This window comes from Ruditapes philippinarum, unplaced genomic scaffold, assembly GCF_026571515.1.
Source record: "Ruditapes philippinarum isolate M1 unplaced genomic scaffold, ASM2657151v2 ctg615_1_1_1_1, whole genome shotgun sequence".
Classification (NCBI taxonomy): Eukaryota; Metazoa; Mollusca; class Bivalvia; order Venerida; family Veneridae; genus Ruditapes; species Ruditapes philippinarum.
This window is the reverse complement of record NW_026853829.1, coordinates 1-25,557: the sequence shown is the minus strand read 5'-3', so window position 1 is coordinate 25,557 and position 25,557 is coordinate 1. Positions and strand designations below refer to the sequence as shown.

Sequence of the window (25,557 nt, the reverse complement as noted above, 5' to 3'; positions counted from 1 at the left end):
TGATTTCTAAGATTTTATTTAATCAATGCCTGTCTGACAATGAAATTAATCTGTCAAGTATAATACTTTACCGCGATTTATTCAATATGTTCGTTTCTCATGGGGATAGTGGACAAGCGAGCTGGGACAGAAGTTATCTTCTGTCCCAGGTGAAAGTGATCTTTTACTGGGATAGCTTATAAAAGCAGAGGAGAAAAAATATAAAAATATACTTTCTATATTTATTTAATTTGAAGGTGTGTTTTCGTCATTAAAAAGAAGAAGAAGAAGAAAACGAGCATAAAATGTTGGTAAAAATACAATGTAGTTCATACCCATAACAAATTATTCATTTATAAATGAGGCAAAATAGGTTACTGAAGTGGCTGAATAATTATGTAAAATGAAAGAATATATTAACTTAAATGGTACAAGACATTGTTACTTTCTCTTTAGTCGGTAAAATATTCGCCTAAAATCCTTTTTAAGTGTCGTTCAAATACTTTTGGACAGAATGGACTCTGTCTTGATGTAGTTATATGTATAGGTCGTTCTATTGTATAGATAAAACTAAAACAGATAAAAAGTTTTTTTTCATTATTATAAAATAGCTACGATAATAATACACTGCATTAGTTATTAGAGAATTGGTAAACCTGCTAATATAATAACTACTTGTTAGCAAGTTGCTAATACCGTACATTATATTATCAACTTTATAGAGAGTACACTGCTCTTTGCATATTTATTCTATACACACATTGGACATGCGGAGCATAGCCAAAAATTAAACAGTTCGCCGATTTCATGTTGAACAGTAAACTCGGGAGTTATTTGTGTTGATTATCTGTTTTGCTTTAAGACTCTTGACCCAGTTTTTAATGATTGAGAACATTTACGCTCGCATAGTATTTAAAATGTGACAGTGAAAGGTGTATCATATATGAATATATTTAGTTATAGGATAATTAACTGTTATAGAATAGTTTAAACAAGCCGATTGGATATTTTAAGGTATGCTTTCATTTTGAATTGTAGTAATCTTTAAACCGGAAGTTTTTGTAACGTTAGAAAATATGCATGTATTTTACCACTTTGGTAACCGCACAGCACTAAATAAACACCTGTTTTATAATATAAATTGTTAATGTATGCATGTTTTTCATACAATAGAGTTCTTTCTCTATTTAATATGTTCTGTATCTTGAATATATAGCAGTAGTTGACAATGTTTATTTACAAACGTTTAAGTATTGTAGATCTATTTTGTTTACATTTATAACCTGCTATTTAATTATTTACTTATAAATTTGAAGCATATGTAGATTGAGGTAGCTATGATTATCAAATATTTGGTTATACAGGAGTTTACAGGTCAGTTACCCCATTTATTTAGGCTGTTAGAATGTTACATAGGTATCTTTCTGCATACGTATCTGCTTTATTAATTATGTCATTAGTGTTTCGTGTGTAGTTCATTCTATTAGGAATTAATGTGATAAATAAAAACAGCGGAATGGTGTATAGTATCTTTTAAGTACTGTAAACAGCTATCCCATGGTAAATGCTTCAATTAACATAACTATTTGCACATCACTTTCTAAAATACTGTACATGATTGTATAGATACAAAACGAAACATATATTAAACTGAAAATGTCAAGGTTACGGAGAATGACATGTCCTCTAGTAGTATTTTTGCAGTATGAAAAGGTAAGCTCTGTGAAAGAATAATTACTATCGACCGATTGCAGGAAAAGCATGTATAAGATTACTTTATGATTGTTTCATATAGCGTATATTGGAGAAAATATATAATGAACGACAGGCGGTCGTTTATTTTATTCTTTGCAAATAAAAACTACAGCTGGCATATAAATTCTTGAAATCGCATCAAGTTCTTTACTTCGCTTATTTAACATGACTTTGCGAGACATAAGCTGCTTCGAGCCATTTACAAATGCAGTTTTCATATCCTTTGTAAGATTGATTTTGTCAGACGCTATTCTCTTGGTAATTTTATCATCAAAGGTTTGCACAATGCTACTTGTTAACTTGTTAAATGATTGAAGCTGAGGAAATTTGCAGTCAAGTTCGTAACACTTGCCAATCTTAAAGGAACACAATCTAATACATGTATATAATATTCACTGAAAATCACTAGTGGCAGAACCCAATTTTCACTATTCTTTTATATGATAACAGACTATATTATCACATGTATGTGTTTAAAATTTGCCACAGATATATAACCTCAACGTTTATAGTTTGTCAATACCCCTAGTGGTTTTTACCCGGATCGTTTCAGTGTGAGGTAATTTGATCTATGGCATAATCATACTGAAAAAAATCCTTCCATTTGTAATTTATTAGCTTTACAAGTCCAGCATGTTGTGTAGATTTTAATGTGTAGTACACACAGATTAATTGTTATGCAACGTACATGTATTTAAATTATGTTTAATTATTCGCTACTTTTTAACTTTCTTATGAAAGAATATTCTGACATATCTTAGAATTGGATTTACGATTTGTCAAAATTAAAATAATTATAGGTTACAAAAACATAATAAAATTATATATAAAATTGGCATGGAAGTTGAATGCATCAAAATTACGTCCTTCACATAGTGAATGCATTTATTTTACGCCCTTCACTAATGTTACGCTCTTGACATTGTGAATGTTTCCATTTGACATATTTCAAAGTGAGAATGCATCCATTTTACGTACTTCACATTGTGAATGCAATCATTTAATGTCCTTCACATTTTCAAAGCAATGATTAAAGTGCGTCCTTCACACTGTCAATGGCTGATATCGCACAATTTTCTTAAACGTATGCAAGAGGTCTAGAATTGTATTGATTTGTGCAAAAGGATAATCAAGTTAATCATGAGAGAAGTATGTTTAATGCACATCAATATATTTTCTGAAAAAAAAAAAACATATTAGCATTAGTATTGACCAAGTACAGATTTTGATACACTTCTTCACCATTGTATTACATATCTGGTATGATTGTCAAATCATGGCATGATACCCATAATTCATTCATGAAATTATATGCCTTTACCAAGTACAGTTAAACACAAAGCAAGAACTTGAACATAATATTTTAGGATAACTGTACAACAACAACAACAACAACAACAAAATGACAATAAAGCAATGAACAATTTACTTCCTTTTATTTGTTGACATAAGGTAAAATAACTGTGGTACTGTCTTCGATTATAGAACTAGTGCTCGTTAATTATCAGTTTGCAACATATATAATGGAGAAAGTTTCCACGCAGCACAATGTAATGCTATCATCTACATATAGAAGCTGAGTCTATAAAATATTCTTCTCTCAGACTTTTCATAATAATACTGACATTTAATTATTTTTTCAACAAAATGTCATGCCTTTCCTTAGGGATTAATTTTTTTAACCATATTACATTATAGATATGGAAACATTAGTAATTGATACTTCTGTTAAATTATATTTTATAAATCGTGGAACAACGTCTCTAGATTGGTCTTGGTTTTTAAAGTAATTTATATGCTTAATATGTGAATACATTGAAGCCAATTATGCTGTATAAAATTGAAAACCTTTATCGAAAATATATATTTTGGTTTTGCCTCAGCCAAGGCATGGAATGTTGCGAGTTATTATGTTTTCATGTTGAAAGCTATTAAAGTATATCATGCACGCTATTTTGAATACACGGTTCAGTTTTATGATTAACGAATCTCAGATATACTATTCCCAAATACCCGTAACTCATTGAAGATGTATTTTATGGAGGATAATGAAATACGTTCGGTAAAACACATTTATTTGTTTTGGTAGACATAAATGTTGTTTTTTAATGTGGCGAAAACCATCTCATTTGTCAAAGTTTTTATGTATCCCTCTAGAATATTGGTGACTCCCATTCCTTAATTTACTTTGGAAGTTGTATCGATTCCTTAAATTACATTTCACCTTTGAATTCAAATGACTTTTGAATATTCATTTCTTGAACAGTTCTTTACTTGATATATTCAAAGTTCAAATAATTGTTACTGTCCAATAATGTTGAGTCTAAATTTGTGAATTTAAAAGTGTTAATGGACAGCACATTACTTGGACATAGACACCAATTTAACTGTGGTTGTTACTGAAATGTATTTGAATTTTGGAGAAATTTGTTGTAACTGGTTTTCCAGGAACGAATGAACGAACGAACAAACAAACAAACAAACAAACAAACAAACAAACAAACAAACAAACAAACAAACAAACAAACAAACAAACAAACAAATTAAATAACACACATTGCTTTATACACTGAATGTTTGCTTGAACATATTTATCTTTTATCAACTTACAATGCTTCATCACATACAGAAAATGTGTACATATATGATAAAGTGGATTGAATTGAAAGTTGTATTTTTAATACAGTATCTCCATAGAGCTATCTTTTTGCTCGAGATTACAATTTCATCAGCGTGCATATGATGCATTCTTTCTTTGCTCGAAGACCATGGGGATTTCTCTTTATTCAACAATGTTATAATGCAATCTGATTCAGATATCTGTTGGGATGATATTTTAATGAAATCTGAAAAAGCAAATAAGACAGCTTCACCTACGCGAACGGCTTTTCCTATTATTTCCTTGAAAACATTGTCATAATTTATTTACATTTAATAACGTCATGGTCTGAGGCATTGACAACAATTTTGTTTGTTATAACGACATAAACATTTTATAACTATTTGATTCTTTATCATAAAATCACAATTTTGTTTTAAATTTATTCACACTGTAATTTATCTTGTTTGCAACATATCGTGTTTTCACCATTCAAGGAATTAAGCGTGACTCGTAAGTAATTTTTGTCTAAATATAAATGCTTCTGAGATTAAGAAATACTTTGAACATCAGCATCATATACTATTATACATATATCACTGATTAAAACAAATTATACTCATGGAAAACTATATTTTGGTTATCATGCATTAGTCATAAAAGCACAAATTAATCATGTTCGGTTTCAATGGCATTTCAAGGTAGTTCATCTGAGCTAATAGATTTCCTCTTACTTTCTTTATAATATTTATTCGTGTTTTCGTGCTTTCAGTAGTGCAACGTACAACTGCATGCTTCTTAAATTTACATTACATCAACTCAATCTTAAATGCCGTCAGCTCTTTTTTTAAAAGCATATTTAAGACAAGGAAAATGGTGTATGACATGGTTACTTGGTATTCAGGTATAATGTGTACATTACGTCTGACATTAATGAACAGTAATCAGTACATCGATACATCTGACATTGTCTGGAAACTGTTGTATGCTGCCAAGACGTCTGATTCCTCATTGCTATTCACAAAACAATGCTTTGTTCAAATGTATTTGAGGAGAAATGAATTTTGTTGATGGAAACTTATATGAAATAGTTACAAAGCATTATAGATATGCTTCTCAATTTACATAATTTTCAACATTGCAGTTTCTTGCAACAGAAGAACGATAATTGCAGTTCTTATTGTAAAATTATAAGTTTCATTTGACGTAAAATGAGTTACAAGAATATCATCGAAAACGACTGGACTACACTGACAGAAATACTCCGGTATTTCTGTCATCGTTAACACTCAACTAGCTGAAACCGGAAGTGGTTATCCTTTGGAGGTAGTATGAAACGAGGGCAAGCTGCACATCCATGTAGTCTGACCAACCTCAACACTGTTGTTAGCTTACTTTTGGATGGTTTAATATTGAAAATTATTGAAATTGAATGGAACGATTGAAGTGTAAAGCTTGGCAAATTTACACACATTCAGGAAATTAAGGATTAAGTTGTCATAGTTTTAAGCGATATTCATCTCCTTTTAAGCATGGATGGGTAACAACTGTTTAGTATCTAGCCCTCGATATATACCAGTAGTTACACAAAAATAGGAGAACTTACAAGTTTGAACGACATATTGTATTCACATTTATCTTTTGTTTTCATCTATAGATATACCGATACTACCTTTATCTTTCTAGTACATACGTTTGTTTGATAAAGTAATTGAATGGATAATATAAGTGACTTGTTTTAAGTAAACAATGTTTTGAAAATTATGACGGATTATGTATTTGGTATATTATACGGGGAAGTCAAAGACCGGGCCCGCGAAGCGGGTCCGGGCTTTGGCTTGCCCGGCTATAGACTACACGTGTATATTTAAAAGAAAATCAAATAAAAAAAACAATTAAAAAATATATAGAATTCTATACCTATCAATGAAATTTTCAGTGTCAGTTCTAGTCTGGCGCCGCCATTTACAATGTAACTCAATGATAAAAGGCGGGGTATTCCGATAACGGAACAAATCTCAACTTTTCGGATTAATAATAATCGTCGAGTGTTCCGAGTGAAAACGGAAGCGAGTATATATAATACCGAATGACACCTTTAAAACGGAAAAAATGAAAGGATTTTTTACCGACTTCCCCGTTCATAGGCTTTGCCTAATTTCATATTAGAGTTGATTTTTTCAGGGTTGTAGCAGGGGTCCAGGGGCCGGGTGGGTGGGGTGTCCAAATTCTGATACTGCCACCTGTTAGGCAAACACGGTAATAAAAATCATATACATTGTTCATTGTATTTCTATTGTTCAACGTTCTGTACCTCTTTACTATGACTTTGTTAGACATAGCCATGTTCCGTTATGAATTAATGAATCCTTTAGGAATGTAGTTCTCTTATCCCTTGTGAGATTAATATTGTCAATATTGTCAGACGGTGCCGTGTGAGAATATACCACTGTAAGATTTGGTACAATAATTGATAAAGGCTACCAGTCAACGCTGTTTTGAGTGATTAATGTAGGGAAGTTGGAGGTCAATTGCAGGAAATTGTCCAATTTTACAGCAACTCAATCAAACTTGAAATGGTTTTCGTAAAATGATTGTAAGTTGTTTTATGGAAGTGGCCACTCCATTGCATTCTTATATTCCAATTACACGCCATTTTAATGGAGATGTTTATGCATTACTCCTGTCATATGTATAGGCACGATGGTCAACGGGTGAAATGGAGAAAAGCTTTATCCCCTTACTGTTTAACTATAAATAGTAGTACTCACAATACATTACGTAAATAAAAAATACTATTGGGTAGGAAATGTCGAAACATTTTGCTTTATAATATTGCGCTAAAGCCTATATGATTAATGTCAAAACGTATTTGTTCAAAGTTGAAGTTTAAGAATGCCTGGGCTATTATTTATGCCGAACCTTTTTGTAATTGACTCTGTTTTGCATCATTTAAAATTTATTGTCTCTGATGGACATATTTATCATTTACAACGCATGTCTACATTTCCTACAGATGTTCAAGTTATGTCCCCGCTACTTCATATGCAAGGACTGTACGTTCTTTCATCAACGTCTCGTGGTAGAACCCAGTCATTTAACTAAGAATAATCGACAATGTGATCTAAATATATGGAGAATATAGAACATTAATAATGCTCAATGACGGAAAAGGTTAAGTTGAATAATTGAGAGAATAAATTATTGCAAACTTCCAGCTTAATCAGATCCCAGGCACATTCGGTTAGAATGTCTCCGGAAGTTGTTGAACAGAACATTTTCTTCAACGTTTTATATGTATTTATATAACATAAAATGTATTTGATTTATATCAAGTTAAGTTTTTTATGTACGATTACCCAGACTTCCAGGCAATATATGGAATGTCTCCGGAAGTTGTGGAACAGAACATTTTCTTGATTTTTTTTGTATTTATATATCACGAAATGTATTTGATTTGATTTGTATTTAATCTTATGTAAGATTACCCAGGCTTTCTGGCAAGATATACATTATTGATACATAATAGTTAATCATTAATACAAATGATTCAAATACGTTTATCACATAAACCACGGCGCAGGAGTGTAATAAAGCCATTTAATAAAAACGATATTACACTAGACGATATTACACTAGTGTAATAACACTTTGACGTCACGTCATTTGCACTATAAACATAACGTTAAAGCGCGCTAATGTTAGCGTTACACTATAGGCGCGTCAAAGAAAAATGACTCTTGTTAACAGTTTACCGTTCTTATTTTATATATGTGATAAATAGAATATTATATTCGTGTAGATTCAATACTAAATTTATTGAACTCGTTGAATAAAACAATATTATGCTCGCCAGAGGCTCGCATAATATGATTTTATTCAACTCGTTCAATAAATTTAGTATTAAACCTACACTCATTCAATATCCTCTATATACGTTTGTCTAGAGCTGTACTCTAAAGAGGTTAAAGCTTACGACATTCTTCCTACACGTTGTCAATAAAATAAATTCACAATTACAATCATGGAATTTTCTTAAGAATGTTAAGAAAGAAGAATCCACTGGTATGACGTAATTCATTTAGGAAATAGATATCAATTCTGAGTGCATTGTTGTAGAATAATGCACGGTTTGAGTTCAAATGCGTAGTAATATAATCACGAAGGCCGATAGGCCTGAGTGGTTAATAACAAAGCATTTGAACGAAAAACGTGCATTATTATACAATAATGCACGAAGAATTAATATTTATTTCTTTCTAACACGTCAAGAAAAATATAAATGTATTGTTAATGATGGTTAAATTTGTTTTCGCCTCAGTTTCCAATAGAAACGTTCTTTAAAAGCTGTTCCAGTGGGCTGAAAAAACTGTCGTTAAATCAACCGTGTGTAGAAACTTTTTGAGAATAACGAATTTTGAAAACGTCGCTTAAACGTTGTTTGTTTATTTTATTTCTCTCTATAATTTTTCAAGCGAAACACAAATTATTTAAAGTGAAATAAATGTAAAACTTAACTCGTTTGCGACATTAAAATTGCGTACTTGATTTTGATTGTTTTGCACGTGCTGTTTGGCGCTACATTGTGACGTCACGTAAACAACACTTTAAACGTCTGTACATCGACTGAATTAAAGATAATGGTGTTCGGATTCATTTTCTTAGTTAGACCATTTTCTTTCATTCTAGATAGTTTTCACAACAAAATTCGACAAAAAATTGTTTTTTTATTTATCAGATTTTTCAAACAAAATGGCGTCCTCAATGTGAAAATACACAGGGAGATAATAAGAACGGCGAGTGCATTGTTGTAGAATAATGCACGCTTCGGGTCTTCTTTGTTTTTATAGAAAATATTCTGATAGTGTTAGAATGAATAATAATGTTAATACTTATGAGTGAAATGAATATATATTGTACTGTATTACAATTAATTGCAATGCTTCCTCTGCCAACATAAGTTATAAAATTGTTATTCCACAAAATATACAAATATCTAAACCTCAATAGCATTATATGATTACAAGCATTACCGCTTTGTCCGTTCGTCTGTGCATCCTTAATGTTTTATGTTTTATCTGTTTCTTAGCAACCACGTACTACTGAACGATATTTCCAAAGAAGCTTCTCTACCTAAAGGAGGTGTGCATATTTGCAGCATGTTCTGGTTCAATGTCTTCTTTACAAATGTATGCCACCATGCCATTTCAGCTTTTATTTTTTGTCAGGACTCTTTTATAGCAACCTGTAACTATAATTAATTTAAACTTCTTAGGAAACTTTACTATCCAAAGCAAGTGTGCGCATTAATAATATGTTCCGGGTTTAGGACTTTACACAAAGTTTTGTCCTTCCATTATTTCTCAGCTTTGATTTGTGTTTGGCCGACTGATTTATATAAAACCAAACTTAACAGGGAGCTTTACTACCAATGTCTGCATAGTATCGACATGTTTTTGTTAAAAAGCTTTTTAAATGCTTTTCAGCTTTTATATAGTCCGGATCATTCAGTATGCTCATGTATATGTTAGCTAGATTAATATGACAGCTTGAAGCTTATTTGATCCAACCTCGTTCCCACTACCTAGAACTAGCTAGAACTGATGTCACATGAAAAAATCCCCATAGGGTCGAACTAATCTTGGCCTTTGGGTTGGGAACAGACAAATAAACTACTACATTTGGCCACCGCAAATATTCAATGATCGACAACAAAACACCTCTTTGTAGGGAAGTTCCGTATCAAGTTTGGATAACTTCCAGACATTGGCTTCAAAGAAATAGTCCGGACTATTTGGATTAGTAATATCAAAGAAAAAGACAACTTGTATATGATTTTATATGATGTTCTTTTTATATGTTTATCATATTTTATCCGATTTGTTCCGTTTTCACAAGTTGAGATACAGATTAGACTATAACAGCAAACACAATAATTACATCAGAACACAGACAGGAAAAGGCGTTGGAACTCGATACCTTCATGAAAGTCTTTAAATGTCGGAATATACTAAAACATTACAAATATTTTATAATCAAATGGTTTCCATATCCTTTAGATCATATATGGAGATTCTTTTCTTTTTACAAAAAGTGTATCTTATGATTAACACAATGGATTACATGAAAACAGAAATACAAATACAAATAATTAATTAAGTTTAGAAACTTGTGAATTGTGCAATATGTAAGTTTTTTTTTAGAATAAACATGTGCAAATAAAAAGTTGATGGATGTACACAATGTTTCAACTGTTATATGAATTAGGCACGTTAGCGAAATAAGAACACTCAGATAAACTCATAAAACAATACTTAATACAATTATAAATAAAGCAATTAAGTGCCTAAATCTGTACATTCTTTAGCTTGCATTAAAATAATGACATTAAACTTTTTATAATGTCAGACTATTTGTTGTAAGAGAGTTACTTTTAACAAAATACTACCTCATACCAAAACTTCAGAAAGTGACACTACTTTTAAGTAACTTTAAATGTAAAGCTGCGTCCTTGATAAAAAAGATTGTTTTGTGATTTATTCATTATGTTAATTTATTATGTAAGGTAACCCATTTCCTGTATTTTTTTCAAAATTATTCATATTGTATGGAGGAGGTTTTGTATTATGTTTTATAACACTGAACAAGAGTGAAACTATATATAGTGGTACGCCATGACTTTGTTTTTAAGACATTTCATGAAATTCTCTAACCGTGTTCTAATAAAACCAAAATCAGAGCCTTGCTACAAATATATCATATAAATTTTATTCATAATGACCGACATGTCAGTTCGTTATTACAAATCAAAGCAATTCATTTATTATAATAAGACACTAAATATTTATTGTGACATTCTTCAGAAAAATCGATAAAATCTCGTTGTCTCGTTCCAGTACCGTCCATGAACAGGCTCAATCAAACCGAGCCTGCAACATTTTCAATTTTGCCGTGTTGGGCTATCTTTAGGGATTCTGTATTTATCTATTTTATGATCACATCCGTGTTATTTGTGCCGTGTGGCGGCTGTAAAAAGTCTCCCCGTACATTTATTCAATGATGTTATATTTTCGATCCTTGAAGATCGTTCAGCACGACATTATTGTTGTGCTTGTGGTATTTTTAGTTTCAACTTTTCGGCATTTTCTAGTTGGGTGGTTCCAATAAATCTACATGTTGAATCACCCTTAGGATATGTTGCCTGCTTTTTAAATTTGTATTTTGACGTCTTATCTGTGATATGCAGGCTTCATAACCTCTGATCCCCTTTCAAAATTCCATTTTATTTAGTTCCGCCCATTGTTTTCTCGTTTAGGGCACAAGCTTTTTATTACTTGGGGACCATACGCCGCTTTTCATGGAATGGCACGGAAGTGTCACATTGAAGGTTCCATGATAACCGCCGTATGAACACATCTGCGGATGTTTCTAAATTCAAAATTTTACTATTTCATGTTTAAATGTTGAATTCTGCTTAAGCAGGGGGCGAGGACGGTAACTTGCACTTTCTAGTACCGTCAATGAACAGGCTCAATCAAACCGAGCCTGCAACATTTTCAATTTTGCCGTGTTGGGCTATCTTTAGGGATTCTGTATTTATCTATTTTTTGAAACTACTCCTTTATAACCAAATCGTCTCATTTCTGAAGTCATGTCATTTTCTGCTGGACATCGGAACGGATTAGTTTTGTTGAATGTTGTTTAAAGGCCTTTTATGCCTTAGAAATGCTAGTATTGTTATTTCTCAAAAACTCAATTTTTTTGGAATCTTGTTACAGTTTCCATTGTAATACTCATTTGCAATACAATATAATCTATACAGAAATGATAGTTTTAACAAGCTTGCACGGCGGCACAGAGTAGACATTTGCATTTCTTTATTTATTTCGTTGGAACGGGGTAATCATGTCATGGAAATGAGATAATATCCCATGGGAACGAGATATTTATTTTAATGGAACGAGATATTTTCTCATTCCTACGAAATAAATAAAAAGTGCATAGATGTGACATGCATGTTTTACATTAGTTAATGTAAAACATGCATGTCACATCTATGCACTTTTTATTTATTTCGTAGGAATGAGAAAATATCTCGTTCCATTAAAATAAATATCTCGTTCCCATGGGATATTATCTCATTTCCATTAACGTTTATTTATAACGTGGGAATGAGATGATATCACGTGGGAACGATATTTTATGTCGATAGAACAATCTAATGTATAGTTGAAGGCGATTATCATGTCGTTAGACCGAGATATAATTTCGCAATAGTAACGAGTTTTTATATACTGTTGTTTGGAGTATTTTTTAATTGGACTTTTATAATACCTAATAAAGAGTAACAATAGCTTTATTATATCTCATCGTAATCCATATTTGGCTTTTAAAATACTAATTAGGAGTCTTAGTCCTAAGTAGGCATATGTACGTCCGATTTAGGAGTAACAAAGTCCAAATTGAGAGTTTTGAAGGCCTTATTAGGTTTTGATAACTCCTTTTTAGGTGTTTTTGATATGGAAGTATATGATGAGATAGCATCTAAACGCTAACATCAAGTTACCTATTTACTCACTGGATTTAGAACTTCTGACTTTTTATGGAATTAAACTGAAATCATTACATTTCTAAATCAGATGATACAATAATTTAGACCATTAATTCATCTTAGTTTCGGATCTTCTTATATTTTACTTGTAGCTTAGAGTTAGTGAGAAGCTGACTTAAGTCATAATAATGGAAATAAATGAACAATAAAGTGAAAAAAAATCCCATTCCCTATATTGAATAGTCTATAGTCTGGGACGGTAATTGAAAAAAATAAAGCCTGAAGTCTTAATTCCTAGACATTGCCAATGAGCAGTAATTAATAGCATTGTAATAAAGATTATAGCCATGTAATTTTCTTAAAAGCGTACTTAAAAGATGAGAATATCGTACTGATGTGTGTCTTAGAATTAATATGATTTCTTGAATGTTAAGGTCTTTTCAAAATCCAGCAACATCCCGTTGGTGGAATTTTTTAAAGTTTGGCACAATATAGTCCATATGAATATAATTCTAGGCTCTTAAGGGAGGTAATGACATAATAAAACATATCTGAGGGAAAATACAGAAAATTGTTATAGCATATTTATATCTTTTGATAATTACAATCAGAAGTACATGTAGTTGAATGATATAACGTAATTATAAGAGACAACTTGTGCAGTTGTTTAATCTTTCATCACAAGCTGTTCCTTGTTGAATAAATAAATCAAAGCATTTTTTTCCATTTTTAGCTCACCTGTCACAAAGTTACACGGTGAGCTTTTGTGATCGCTTTTCGTCCGGCGTCCGTCCGTCCTTCGTCCGTCCGTAAACTTTAACTTTAAACGACATCTCCTCATAAACCGCTGAGTCAATTTCATCCATACTTTACAGGAATGTTCCTTTGGTAGTCAACTTTAAAAATTGTTCAAAGAATTTAATTTCAAGCAAACTCTGGTTGACATGGCAACCGAAAGAAAAACTTAAAATATCTTCTTTTAGAAAACCGAAAAATAATTGGCATGAAACATCATCTAGTCAGTGACAAAGTTTGTTCAAATAAATGCCCTGGGGTCAAAATTGGCCTCGCCCCGGGGGTCGTTGATTTTCCTTTTTTATATAGTAAAATCTAAAAAAAATAATTTAAAAACTAAAATAGCTAGAGCTTAGATATTAAGCATGAAACATCTTCTAGTGGGTGTCTACCAAGTTTGTTCAAATAAAAACCCTGGGGTAAAAATTGGCCCCGCCCCAGAGGGTCCTTGATTTTCCTTATTTGTATAAAGTAAAAACTAAAAAAATCTTCTTTTAAAAAACCCAAATAGCTAGAGCTTAGATATAAAGCATGAAACATCTTCTAGCGGGTGTTTAACAAGTTTGTTCAATAAAAGCCCTGGGGTACAATTTGGCCCCGTCCCAGGGGGTCATTATTTTTCCCTTTATGTATACTGTAAAAACTTAACAAAATCTTCTTTTAAAAACCCCAAAGAGCTAGAGCTAAGATATTTAACATGAAACATCTTCTAATAGGTGTTTACCAAGTTTGTTCAAATAAGGGCCCTTGGGTTAAAATTGTCTCCGCCCCAGGGGTCATTGATTTCCTGATATGTGTATAGTAAAAACTTAAAAAATCTTCTTATAAAAAAACACAAAGAGCTATAGTTTAGATACTAAGCATGGAATATCTTCTAGTGAGTGTCTAGTTTGTTCAAACTAAAGCCCTGGGGTTAAAAAAATTGGCCCCTCCCGGGGGGGGGGGGGAGACATTGTTTTTTCCCTATATGTATATAGTAAAAACTTAAAAAGTCTTCTTATAAAAACCGTAAAGAGCTAGAGCTTAGATATTTATCATGAAACATCTTCTAATTTTGTTCAAATAAAAGCCCCTGGTTTAAAATTGGCCTTGGCCCAGGTGCCTATACAGGTGAGCGATTTCAGGGCCATCATGACCCTCTCGTTTTCTATTAATCAAGCATGTTTGCAAATTATTTTCTTTTTATATACTGTATTTGAAAATACAATTTAACCTGATTTAAACTTTTTTTCGATGCGTTTTTTTTCTAGGTTTATCATAAGTTACACCTAAAAGTTTTTATAACAAAGTGTTTCGTCAGGGTATGATATTTATGATATGGTAACGAAATATGAAGACCTGCTAATATTATGTTTTATTTGACTTGTTTCGTTTATTAAGGCAATAGTTTTATAAATCATTTATGATGATACAGAAGATGTACGTTATTTTCTGCCTGTTTAATTGAAACTATAGAATATTGACAGGTTTGCTACGTTTTTGTTACACGAGCTTTTACTTTTATTGTACACCAATCAAATAATAACTATAAAAGTAGATGGTTGATTTAGCGGAACTCTGTTAAAATTTGTAATGGTAATAATTTACATTCTCCGAAACTCTTTTCAAAAGACACATTTCTTCATTATCCTTTCACTTTTCCCTGACATGCAACTTCATTAATAAAACGTGAATGAAAGAGAGAGTGAGAGAGAAGATTTAATGTAAAAAAAATTTGTTCCCCATGCTTGTGAAAATAGCGGATTCTGGTTTTCAATTATTGTTACATAAGGACATTATGGTGCATTCGGTCGTTTCTCCCAATGACTGTTAAACCAAATTTGCGTCCATCGATGGTTTCATGTTATGTTATACTGGTAATACGGCAACACTGTTATTGAAACTATCCAGACAACATACAATCTAAACACTTATCTGCTGTCTATTTTCTCAGGCAAACAGTTTAGTTGTACATTGACGATGTGGTTATGTCATGTACATAAGAAATTACATTCTACAAATAAGCCATGCCTGATAAAAAGCAATACGAAGACTGGTAATATGATGTTGTCTGGAATTTTATTATAATGACGCCGAATATAAATCACACACACATTACCCATTACCACTTAATTGGATTTCACTACTTTATCATTAAAACATACATATATATGTCAGATCAAGGAAGCTCTAATTGTATACCAATTATTTCTGCAGAAATTCAAATAAATTATAGGAGTAAACCATCATGATTAATTTTTTTTATTGATTCAATGCAATTTATGTTAGACTCTTTATAAGTAGGGAATGTTGATTCATAAGTAATAAACTTAAAAGTTGAAATATGAGAGAAGCAATATATAATATATTATTCCACAAGTAGTATTTTGCGAAATATTTTATACAAATAACGCATTAGACGGAAATTATTACTTTATTTGTTAAAAATATATAAATACACTGGGGTTATTAAATGCAAACATTATTTACAACAATGTTTGTCAGATAACCGAGTTACCCAATTAAAATATACTCGTAGTTACTATACAAAACAAGTAGTAAAACATATTTAGGTTCATGGACACACAAATACTCTGTCAAATTGTTTACAAATAATTCGTAATAGTACATCATGTATTGGAGTAAAAGGAACTGAAAAGAAAATCAATTAAAATAGTAAATACTGTCACAAATTTCACGAAAAACATTTTTCGTATTTGAACACAAATCAATGTTTTGTTGATGATATATGTCTTTTTTTCATGAATAGTATTAAGTTTAAAATAGTATCTTATTATGATGCATGTGTTCTTCCGGTGCCTTCTGGACTGCATTTTGTGAACGTCACCCTGCCTTGTTGGTATTTGTTCTCGTATTTTATAAGCAACAAATAGGCAAACTGAAATGCTAGTTCGAGATGAACTTGGCACTTTGAATTGTTTTATTTAAAGACTATGCTTTGTGTTATGAAAAACTGATTTTAAGGGGACTTGTGTTGTTGTGCTGACACTTTTCAACTGTTACGCTACAATTTACATACTTGTAAATGAATCGATAATTGAATACATATCTTTCTGGTTTATAAAATAATATGTGGTAAAGTTTAAGTCATGCATGCAAATCTATCTTTAAGCCAGAAATTGCACAAGTTAAATATGTTCAATTTGATCAATTTTATACAATCATCAGAGTGTGTTTTATCGTCATTGTGCAAATAATTTACGTGTAAAGTAATAAATTTCTAAAATAACACACCACAAAGTTGTAAAAGCTCATCTGGTTATTTAATAAATATTTCAAGTTTACTTTACACACCCAGACTATGCACATTTTAAACATTATATAAACGATGTATTATTATACTACTTGATCAAATAAAAACAACAAGATAGCTAATTTTTTAACATTAAGGCTCAGAGATGAATATTATATTCCTCCCTAGAAAGAGCCAAGTTATGTTTTGTCATGTTTGGGGATTGAATTTAAAGCTTGTTTTGTGCTTAAAATGGGAAGAAATGAGCGCGTAACGTGAAATAATTTGTCATTAACGTCACAAAATGTGAACAAAGCGGTGTCAACTAAATCATTATAACTTTATAACTTCCCTGATGGCCGATATATGATGGCATAAAGTATCGCTTCGAGATGTGTAACAGAACACAAATGATCAAAAAAAATTAAGGTTTAATGGCCCTTTCAATAATATTCTTAATATACACATGGTATTATCATTCACAAAAAAATGCACACGTACATTGCCCTCCAAAAAAAAACAACAAAAAAACAAACACATGAAACATGTCTAAGCCATTTCATGAAAGATTTTACTGTGTACTTGGAAAGTCCTGCTATAAATGTTTGTTTATAATGTATGTTATAAAAGGTACTATGATTGTTCAGTAACAATCAGCGTTAAATAAACAAATGACATAAAAATAGTATGGGTGTACAAAATGGTAGGAATATTTAAACTTAGTAGACATGGGTTGGTTTAAGATCATGTACACCAAGTGCCAAATCATTGATAAAAATATTATTTAAAAATTATCGATAAAACTGGAATCTTGCATCATTTTATGGGAATGAAAAAATGTTTCAGTAACGAAAGCAGATATAAGTGAAATGCATCAAATTGATAAAAAGGAAAGATAACTGCAAATGTTAAATCGTATTAGCTAAAAAATAAAAATATATGCATTCATTTCTTTTTGAAAAATTAGGCTTAGACTTTATAGAAAAACAATTTCTAATTACCCCCCTTATTTACATGAAATGTTAATTCGTTAATATTTTTTTTTATAAATAATGCTTTTTGAACTTACAATATTGATAAATCTTCATTTGAGCATCATATTTTGATATAAAGCCATAAAAATATTTGAGTTATAGGATCTTTAAATAAATTGGGAAATATGTGATATTATATTGATACACATGTTGATATAAATAGATACAAATGTAATTAATATTAATGTCACGTGATCATTTAGTGTGCAGTCATAATCATTAAATCGGCTTACGGCACATATACACGTGCAAAACGATCAAATATGACGTCATATTTGACGTCATCATAACAAGCTTGCAGTAAGGGTGACTTGATTATATAATTGAAACGTAGCGTAACTTACTTTAAAACAGTTTTACTGAATTGCAAATGAATAATGATTGTTTTCATTAAACATAAAGAAATTACTAACTAAAGTCACTTGGGGAAGCTACTGTGTGAAAATTTTCTTTTTCTTTTGCATGGTAATGTTCTACAGTACTAAGTGCAAGTATGTTCTGTTTTGTTCTAATTTTTATTTAACGCGGTTTTTTCCATATTCCTGGCTTCTCTGATGTGTATTAGATGTATATATCGGAATAGTGAAGGACCATTTAACTGAATCGTTTTTGTTTTCATTAACACATTGGATAGTAATATTTTAGCGTCTCATTTGCAGTGGCAACATAAAGACTTCATAACTTCTCATTTATATTGCAGTGACTTTATTGACTGACAGTGCACGTCAGGGCGAATAATAATATACAAACTAAGATGGAGGCGATAGCAGACGACCTTTGGAAGGTATACAATAAAGAATGGCGGGAAGCTCGTCTATCATTGAAAATCCACAAACACGATGAAGAGATTATATATCTGCTAATGCAGCTTGTCAGGGTAAGACTTAAGATAATATTAATGGAAATAATTATATTTGCTTATCTGTCGATCAACGCATATGTATAATAGTTACCTTTAAAAAGTATCAGTTAGTTCTCAGTATGATATGCTATGTCATTCGCGATTGTATACTGTCATTATACTTGTTGTAACGAAGCACCACTATAAAAATCTAGATACAAAGTACTCCTACGGAAGCATTAATCACAAAACATTACATGAAAATTGAAGACTCGGTTTGATTGAGTCTGTACATGAGGGATAATGAATAAGTGCAACATCCCTCACGCCCCCCCCTAGCACCGGCTTGAGCGTACTCAATTCTCAACACGTAATAGTGCTGGCATCAAAGTGAGGATTGTTGTCACAGTTACAAGTTGACACTGTCACCTATATCATATCTTGAGTAACAAGCTAATAGCAAACACATAACTCTCCATTCACATAAATATACATGACATTTAAACCTATCTTTTATTTTGAACTGATCAGGCGATCGTTGTCATGGTAATGTGATATTTTTCAGGGAATATATGAGTTCTGTCAGAATGAAACAAAAGAATCACACCACAAGAAAAAAACAGAGCAGCTGACTGAGGTATACTATCAACTTATAAACTAATGTATTTTAGGAACATTACTTAGATAGATGTACGTGATTAAGAAATGTAAGGTTTCAGTTTTGTATAGTATTAATTGTTTTCAGACTTTATGTACATATTGTTCTGTTAATATTCCGTTATCTAGAACTTAAAGCTGAAGTTATTCTAAAATTCATAGAAAGTTGGTAACGCAAGCATTTCTCACAAGTGTATCTGAAATAAATATTAAAAGTTTGACACATATTCCAGTGCCACATGTAACTGTAAATGCGTCAGGGTTGTTTTATTGAAAACTCTTGAAACAAATAATGTAAAGATGCTACATCTATTCTACTCGTGTATCTTTCACAAAAGCGAAAAAATATGGTAACATCAGGTCATAATTCACACCCCAATTATTATGCCCCACCACTTGGAGGGACGAGTAACGGACATATAGAATTGCTCGTGTCCGTCTGTCCTGTTTCCGTCTATAACTTTGTTGGTTCCAAATGTATAATAGTTTTCAGAAAGTTACGGGCCTGGGTATTTTTGTATATTGATAGGACATCTCTGGAGAAATTTACTGCTTTATCCATGCAATTTTCCAATAATTGTTGTCAGCATGTGGAGTTACGTGTTTTGCTGCAACTAATGCAAAAGATTGCGAGGGTTTTTCTCCCTTAATAAACAAGAGACATTCTTTACTTGTGCCGCGAGTTTCTTCAAAAGTATAAAACTGGAGGCATGGGACTGTGTTAGAATTACGCAACATGATAATTTTTCACAAATTCATTGGAGGGTTAATAAGCATATTTGGACTTTTGTGTTACTCCAAAAATGTACCTGCATGAATGTTTATATTCACAAAAAGTTGAACATACATTTTGACAATCAATGGCATCCATTTCCTAAGAACACATTTCTTACTGATGTAAGATGTGGGCTAAGGTTTAAATAAAAAACATTAATTTTTATAATCTGTGTCAAGCAGGAAAGATTTGGAACGTTTAATAACACTTGAACAAGAAAATATCTAATATATTTTCTTCCTTTCAGATTGGTTTGCTTGCTTAAAATTTATTTATCACTTATTTATCTTTACGTCTATTACTTACTTTCAGATTTATCTTCATCAAAAACTTCCGCCATCATTTAACAAGGACCACGTGACAAATCCAATTCGGTCATTTGTACACAGCTGTATACGATGCTTATATCACATGTGCTCATTAAAACATTCCCCTCTCTATATATACTGGATTCCTAAAGGAGAAATGATTGATAAAAACAAATTTGAAATAGAAGGTGACAAAGACAAACATGTTTGTGATTGGACTGTATGGCCAGCTGTGATGAAAGAAGACGGAACCGTGCTGAAGAAAGGAGTTGTCATTCCTGTTTGAGTCTTTGTTTATGGAATAATAAGGATATTATATTATGTAGGGGACTCTCTTTATCATATTTAGAAAAGTGTTTGCCATTAACGGGAATAACAGTTTAGTAAGGTATTGAATATTGAACATATCTGCCTATGCTTTAGTCATGAGTTTTAGTAATTTAACCAATTTTTTGTTTAAGAGATTTCTTGTACATTTAGATCCTAATATAGATTTGTTATCTTATGTTTTATCTCTATTTTTGAGAGTAATTCAATATGTTTTGTATATAGAAACACAGTGTTGAAATATTTGCAACACTTATTTACAAATTATTGCTTATTCAACATTTATCTGCAACGTGAACTTTTCGTTTGTTCTACACGTAAAATTGTTATATCTACTATCTTAGGCAACCATAATGCTATAACCATAATTTACAATAGGTTTTTGCTTGCTCGACATTAGAATATGATATCAGCAAATGGTCATTACAATTATAGACTGTCACATATGCTGTACCTTCAAGATTCAGTGTAGATATTATCACCAATCTTGCAGTCAGCAATCCCCATGACAACACTAGTTATGGCAAACATTCTATCGCTTTGTCATGACAATCGGTATATTGAATAAAATGTTATAAAACATAAAAAAGATATCAAGATTAAGAAGCGTTATCTTTCAGCACATGTAAGATGTTGTTTATAACATTTTCAAATCTGATTTACATATCTACGCAATTATTTCATAATGAGGTATTGGCACAAACCTGTGTATTTCATACTGTTATCTGTTGCCATTTGGTTCTTTAATTTACATTTTGTTACTTTATATATAGACGGTTCATTCTTATAGGTTTTCTATCTGTTTTGTTTAGTCTAATATCTATATTTCACTAAAATGATAGAATATATACTCTATGATTTGTACTTCTGAACTTCTTTTTTCTTGTTATATGATCATTTCCTGCTACAAATATAAACAGTTTAAGTTTAAAAATCAAGAATAATAACTTATATAACTTTTTACCAACCCAGACATATTATATTTAAATTATTTAGCAATGTGAAGGGTGTATTATGTCATCCTGCAATTAAACTATACCATAAGCTTTATACGACATATCTTTCTTATTTATCTCTTCCGTTGTATGATAGTCTCAGAAAACAGATAGAGACCTATTTGTTAAATGTCTGTTCTTTATTGCATATACGGTGTTCCTTGCATTAATTAATTGGAGCAAGTCAACACCGGGAATTCAAATAAAATGTACAAAAGGTAAATAAATATAAACAAATGTTTACATCAAACGCAAACAAATGTTTGGTATGTAAGTTCTGCTTATGGTAATACCAATTATAGCAGTAGACCGGCACTTAACATTTAACAGATCCTTTCTACAGGTAGAAACAAGAAAATGACGTAGTCTGCATACAGTTAGGCAAAGCGAAACATAAGGGACACAAATAACCGAAATAGTTCTTTTTCAATTAATGCATTGCTTAAACTGAACACTTGAACGTATTTAAGACCATTAAAACATGTAACAAAATATAAGACAACTATGAGATTCTGAACATGCTCATTTTATAATGTGAATTCATTGGCACTTAAATTTATATTTTAAAAAATTGTCCCAAGGGAATAGGTTTTATTCATAAAAAATTTAAAACTTATCGGGTACTTTTAGAGAAAAATTTGTTAAGGGGTTTCATGGTACAGGACTCAAATCAAACCCGAAGGTCTTGCAATTCTCCTTGTTTATTTTGTTGTGGATTAAGCCTTCGGAGTGATCTGGATTTTGAAACTGGTCAGGCGTTTTTTCTCTTTGGTTTAATTTTAATACAATCAAAAGGTTTGCACAATGTACTTGTTAACTTTTTAAATGATTGAAGCTGAGAAAATTTGCAGTCAAGTTCGTAACACTTGCCAATCTTAAAGGAACACAATCTAATACATGTATATAATATTCTCTGAAAATCACTAGTGGCAGAACGCAATTTTCACTATTCTTTCATATGATAACATACTATAATTATTATCACATGTGTGTGTTTAAAATTTGCCTCTGACTGATTACATTAATATTTTGTCAAAACCACTAGTGGTTATTTCCCCTTTTTACCCTGAAATTGATCATTTTCAGTGTAAGGTAATTTGATCTATGGAAAATATGGTTTATCTCATCATACGAGGGGTGATCCAAAAATTCGTGGACACCCTGCATAAAACAAAAAGTAATAAAACAAATCACATGAAATTCTTGTATTTTATTAAGTGACCATATGTTGGCAAATTCTCAAAATACTGTAAAGATTGTACAAGAATTAACGATTCTGCACCAGTTTATATACATAGACATGACAAAACGCGGCGCAGCTCACGACGTCACAAACAACGTTATGCTATCATAGGAAGTAATCTACGTTACCGTTTTGCCTTATAACTTTTCAAAGTATTCCCTTTTAACCCGCACACATTTTTCATGGCGGCCGACCCAGTCTCTAAATGAACTCGCATACCATTCCTGGCTGAATGATGACAGTATGCATTGGGTGGCTCCTCTCAACTCGTCCAGATTGTCAACACTTTCAACAGTTTCTTTGTCTCTTACCTCGACAGGTCGCGAATCATCCCCAACACTTTCCCTTCCATCCGAAAATCGGCGATGCAACTTATAAACTAGACAACGACACACTGACGGTTTATTTGTCACACTTTCGATCATTGTTTTTGTCTTGAGAGAAAAATGTAATTTATATACTAAAGGTAGTCTTACTTTTCCCGCAAAAAATTCTAACATCAGCCGATATCGTAATACATCGGTAATTTCCGGAATGATATTTTTCACAGTCTTCGGTATTCAGTAATTCTGAATCGTTTATAACCGGAATTTAGTACATAGCGATAAAAATAAGCGATTGTAAATAATCTAATGCCCAATATTTCGTTCCGGAAATAACCGATATGCTACGATATTTGCCGATGTTAAATATTTTGGTGGAAAAAATGACAGTAAGACTATCTTAGCGAAGCCAATGATGCTGTATGAAATTGAAAATCTTGATCGAAAATGTGTTTTGGTTTTTCTTCTGAGTACACATAGAAGCCAAGGCATGAAATGTTGTGAGTTATTATGTTTTCATGTTGAAAGCTATTAAAGTATTTCATGCACGCTATTTTGAATACACGGTTCGGTTTTATGATTAACGAATCCCAGATATACTATTCCCAAATACCCGTAACTCATTGAAGATGTATTTTATGGGGGATAATGAAAATACGTTCGGTAAAACACATTTATTTGCCTTGGTAGACATAAATGCTGTTTTTTAATGTGGTGAAAACCATCTCATTTGTCAAAGTTTTAATGTATCCCTCTAGAATATTGGTGGCTCCCATTCCTTAATTTAATTTTGAAATGTATGGATTTCTTAAATTATATTTTATCTAAAAATTTCAAATGAGTTCTGAAAATTCATATTTTTTGATCAATTTTCTCTTTACTTGATATGGTTTTGAAGGTCCCCATAAGTGTTACTGTCCTCCATTTTTGTTATTATTTGAAATTGTTAATGGACAGCACTTTACTTGGACATAGGCACCAAATTAATTGTGGTTGTTACTGAAATGTATTTGAATTTTGAGAAAATTGGTTATAACTTGTATTCCAGGAACGAAAGGGAAAGAACCAATAACAAACAAAAAAACAAAATAACAAACAAAAAAAACAAAACATTTCTTTTTTACACTGGGGAATTTGCTTTTGGGGAAAATTTTTTGCTTTTACCTGGGCCAAAGTGGGAAGGGGGGTTTAGCTTTTGGGGATCCTTTTCGGGGCCGGCGTCGTCCGGCGGGCCCTCCGTCGTCCCCCGTCGTTTCCCTCCCTCCGTCCAAACTTTTGGTTTAAAAACATTTTTCCCCATAAAAACTGAGCCAATTTTTATCCAAACTTCACAGGAATGTTCCTTTGGTGTGGTCACCATTAAAAATTGTTCAAAGAATTTAATTCCATGCAGAACTCTGCTTGCCATGGCAACCAAAAGAAAAAACTTTAAATATCTTCTTTTAAAAAATCATAAGAGCTAGAGCTTAGATATTTGGCATGAAACATCTTCTAGTGAGTGTCTACCAAGTTTGTTCAAATAAAAGCCCTGGGGTCAAAATTGGCCCCGCTCCTGGGGGTCATTGATTTTCCCTATATGCATATAGTAAAAACTTAAAAAATCTTCTTTTAAAGAACCGTAAGAGCTAGAGCTTAGATATTTGACATGAAACATCTTCTAGTGAATGTCTACCAAGTTTGTTCAAATAAAAGCCCTGGGGTCAAAATTGGCCCCGACCCAAGGGGTCATTGATTTTCCCAATACGCATATAGTAAAACTTAAAAAATCTTCTTTTAAAGAACCAAAGAGCTAGAGCTAAGATATTAAGCATGAAACATCTTCTAGTGAGTGTCTACCCAAGTTTGTTCAAATTAAAGCCCTGGGGGGTCAAAATTGGCCCGCCCCGGGTCATTGATTTCCCTATATGCATATGGTAAAAACTTAAAAAATCTTCTTTTTAAAGAACCATAAGAGCTAGAGCTTAGATATTTAGCATGAAACATCTTCTAGTGAATTTCTAACCAAGTTTGTTCAAATAAAAGCCCTGGGGTCAAAATTGACCCTGCCCCCAGGGGGTCATAGATTTTCCCTATATGCATATAGTAAAAACTTAAAAAATCTTCTTTTTAAAGAAACCCAAAGAGCTAGAGCTAAGATATTTTT

At 31.8% G+C, this 25,557-nt stretch overlaps 1 protein-coding gene across 2 annotated transcripts; it reads left to right on the top strand.

Moving 5' to 3' along the window:
* Positions 1 to 670: 670 nt before the first annotated feature.
* On the top strand, positions 671 to 20,889 carry LOC132738096 (uncharacterized). 2 transcript variants are annotated; one of them, XM_060725524.1, is made up of 4 exons: positions 671 to 993; positions 18,646 to 18,822; positions 19,352 to 19,423; positions 20,531 to 20,889. In XM_060725524.1, exons 2-4 carry the CDS (start codon positions 18,700 to 18,702, stop codon positions 20,810 to 20,812), a joined length of 477 nt encoding a protein of 158 aa, XP_060581507.1. In that variant the 5' UTR covers positions 671 to 993; positions 18,646 to 18,699; the 3' UTR covers positions 20,813 to 20,889. The 2 variants fall into 2 exon arrangements, with proteins under 2 accessions (XP_060581507.1, XP_060581509.1); XM_060725526.1 differs by lacking the exon at positions 671 to 993 and adding an exon at positions 1,235 to 1,353.
* Positions 20,890 to 25,557: the final 4,668 nt, after the last annotated feature.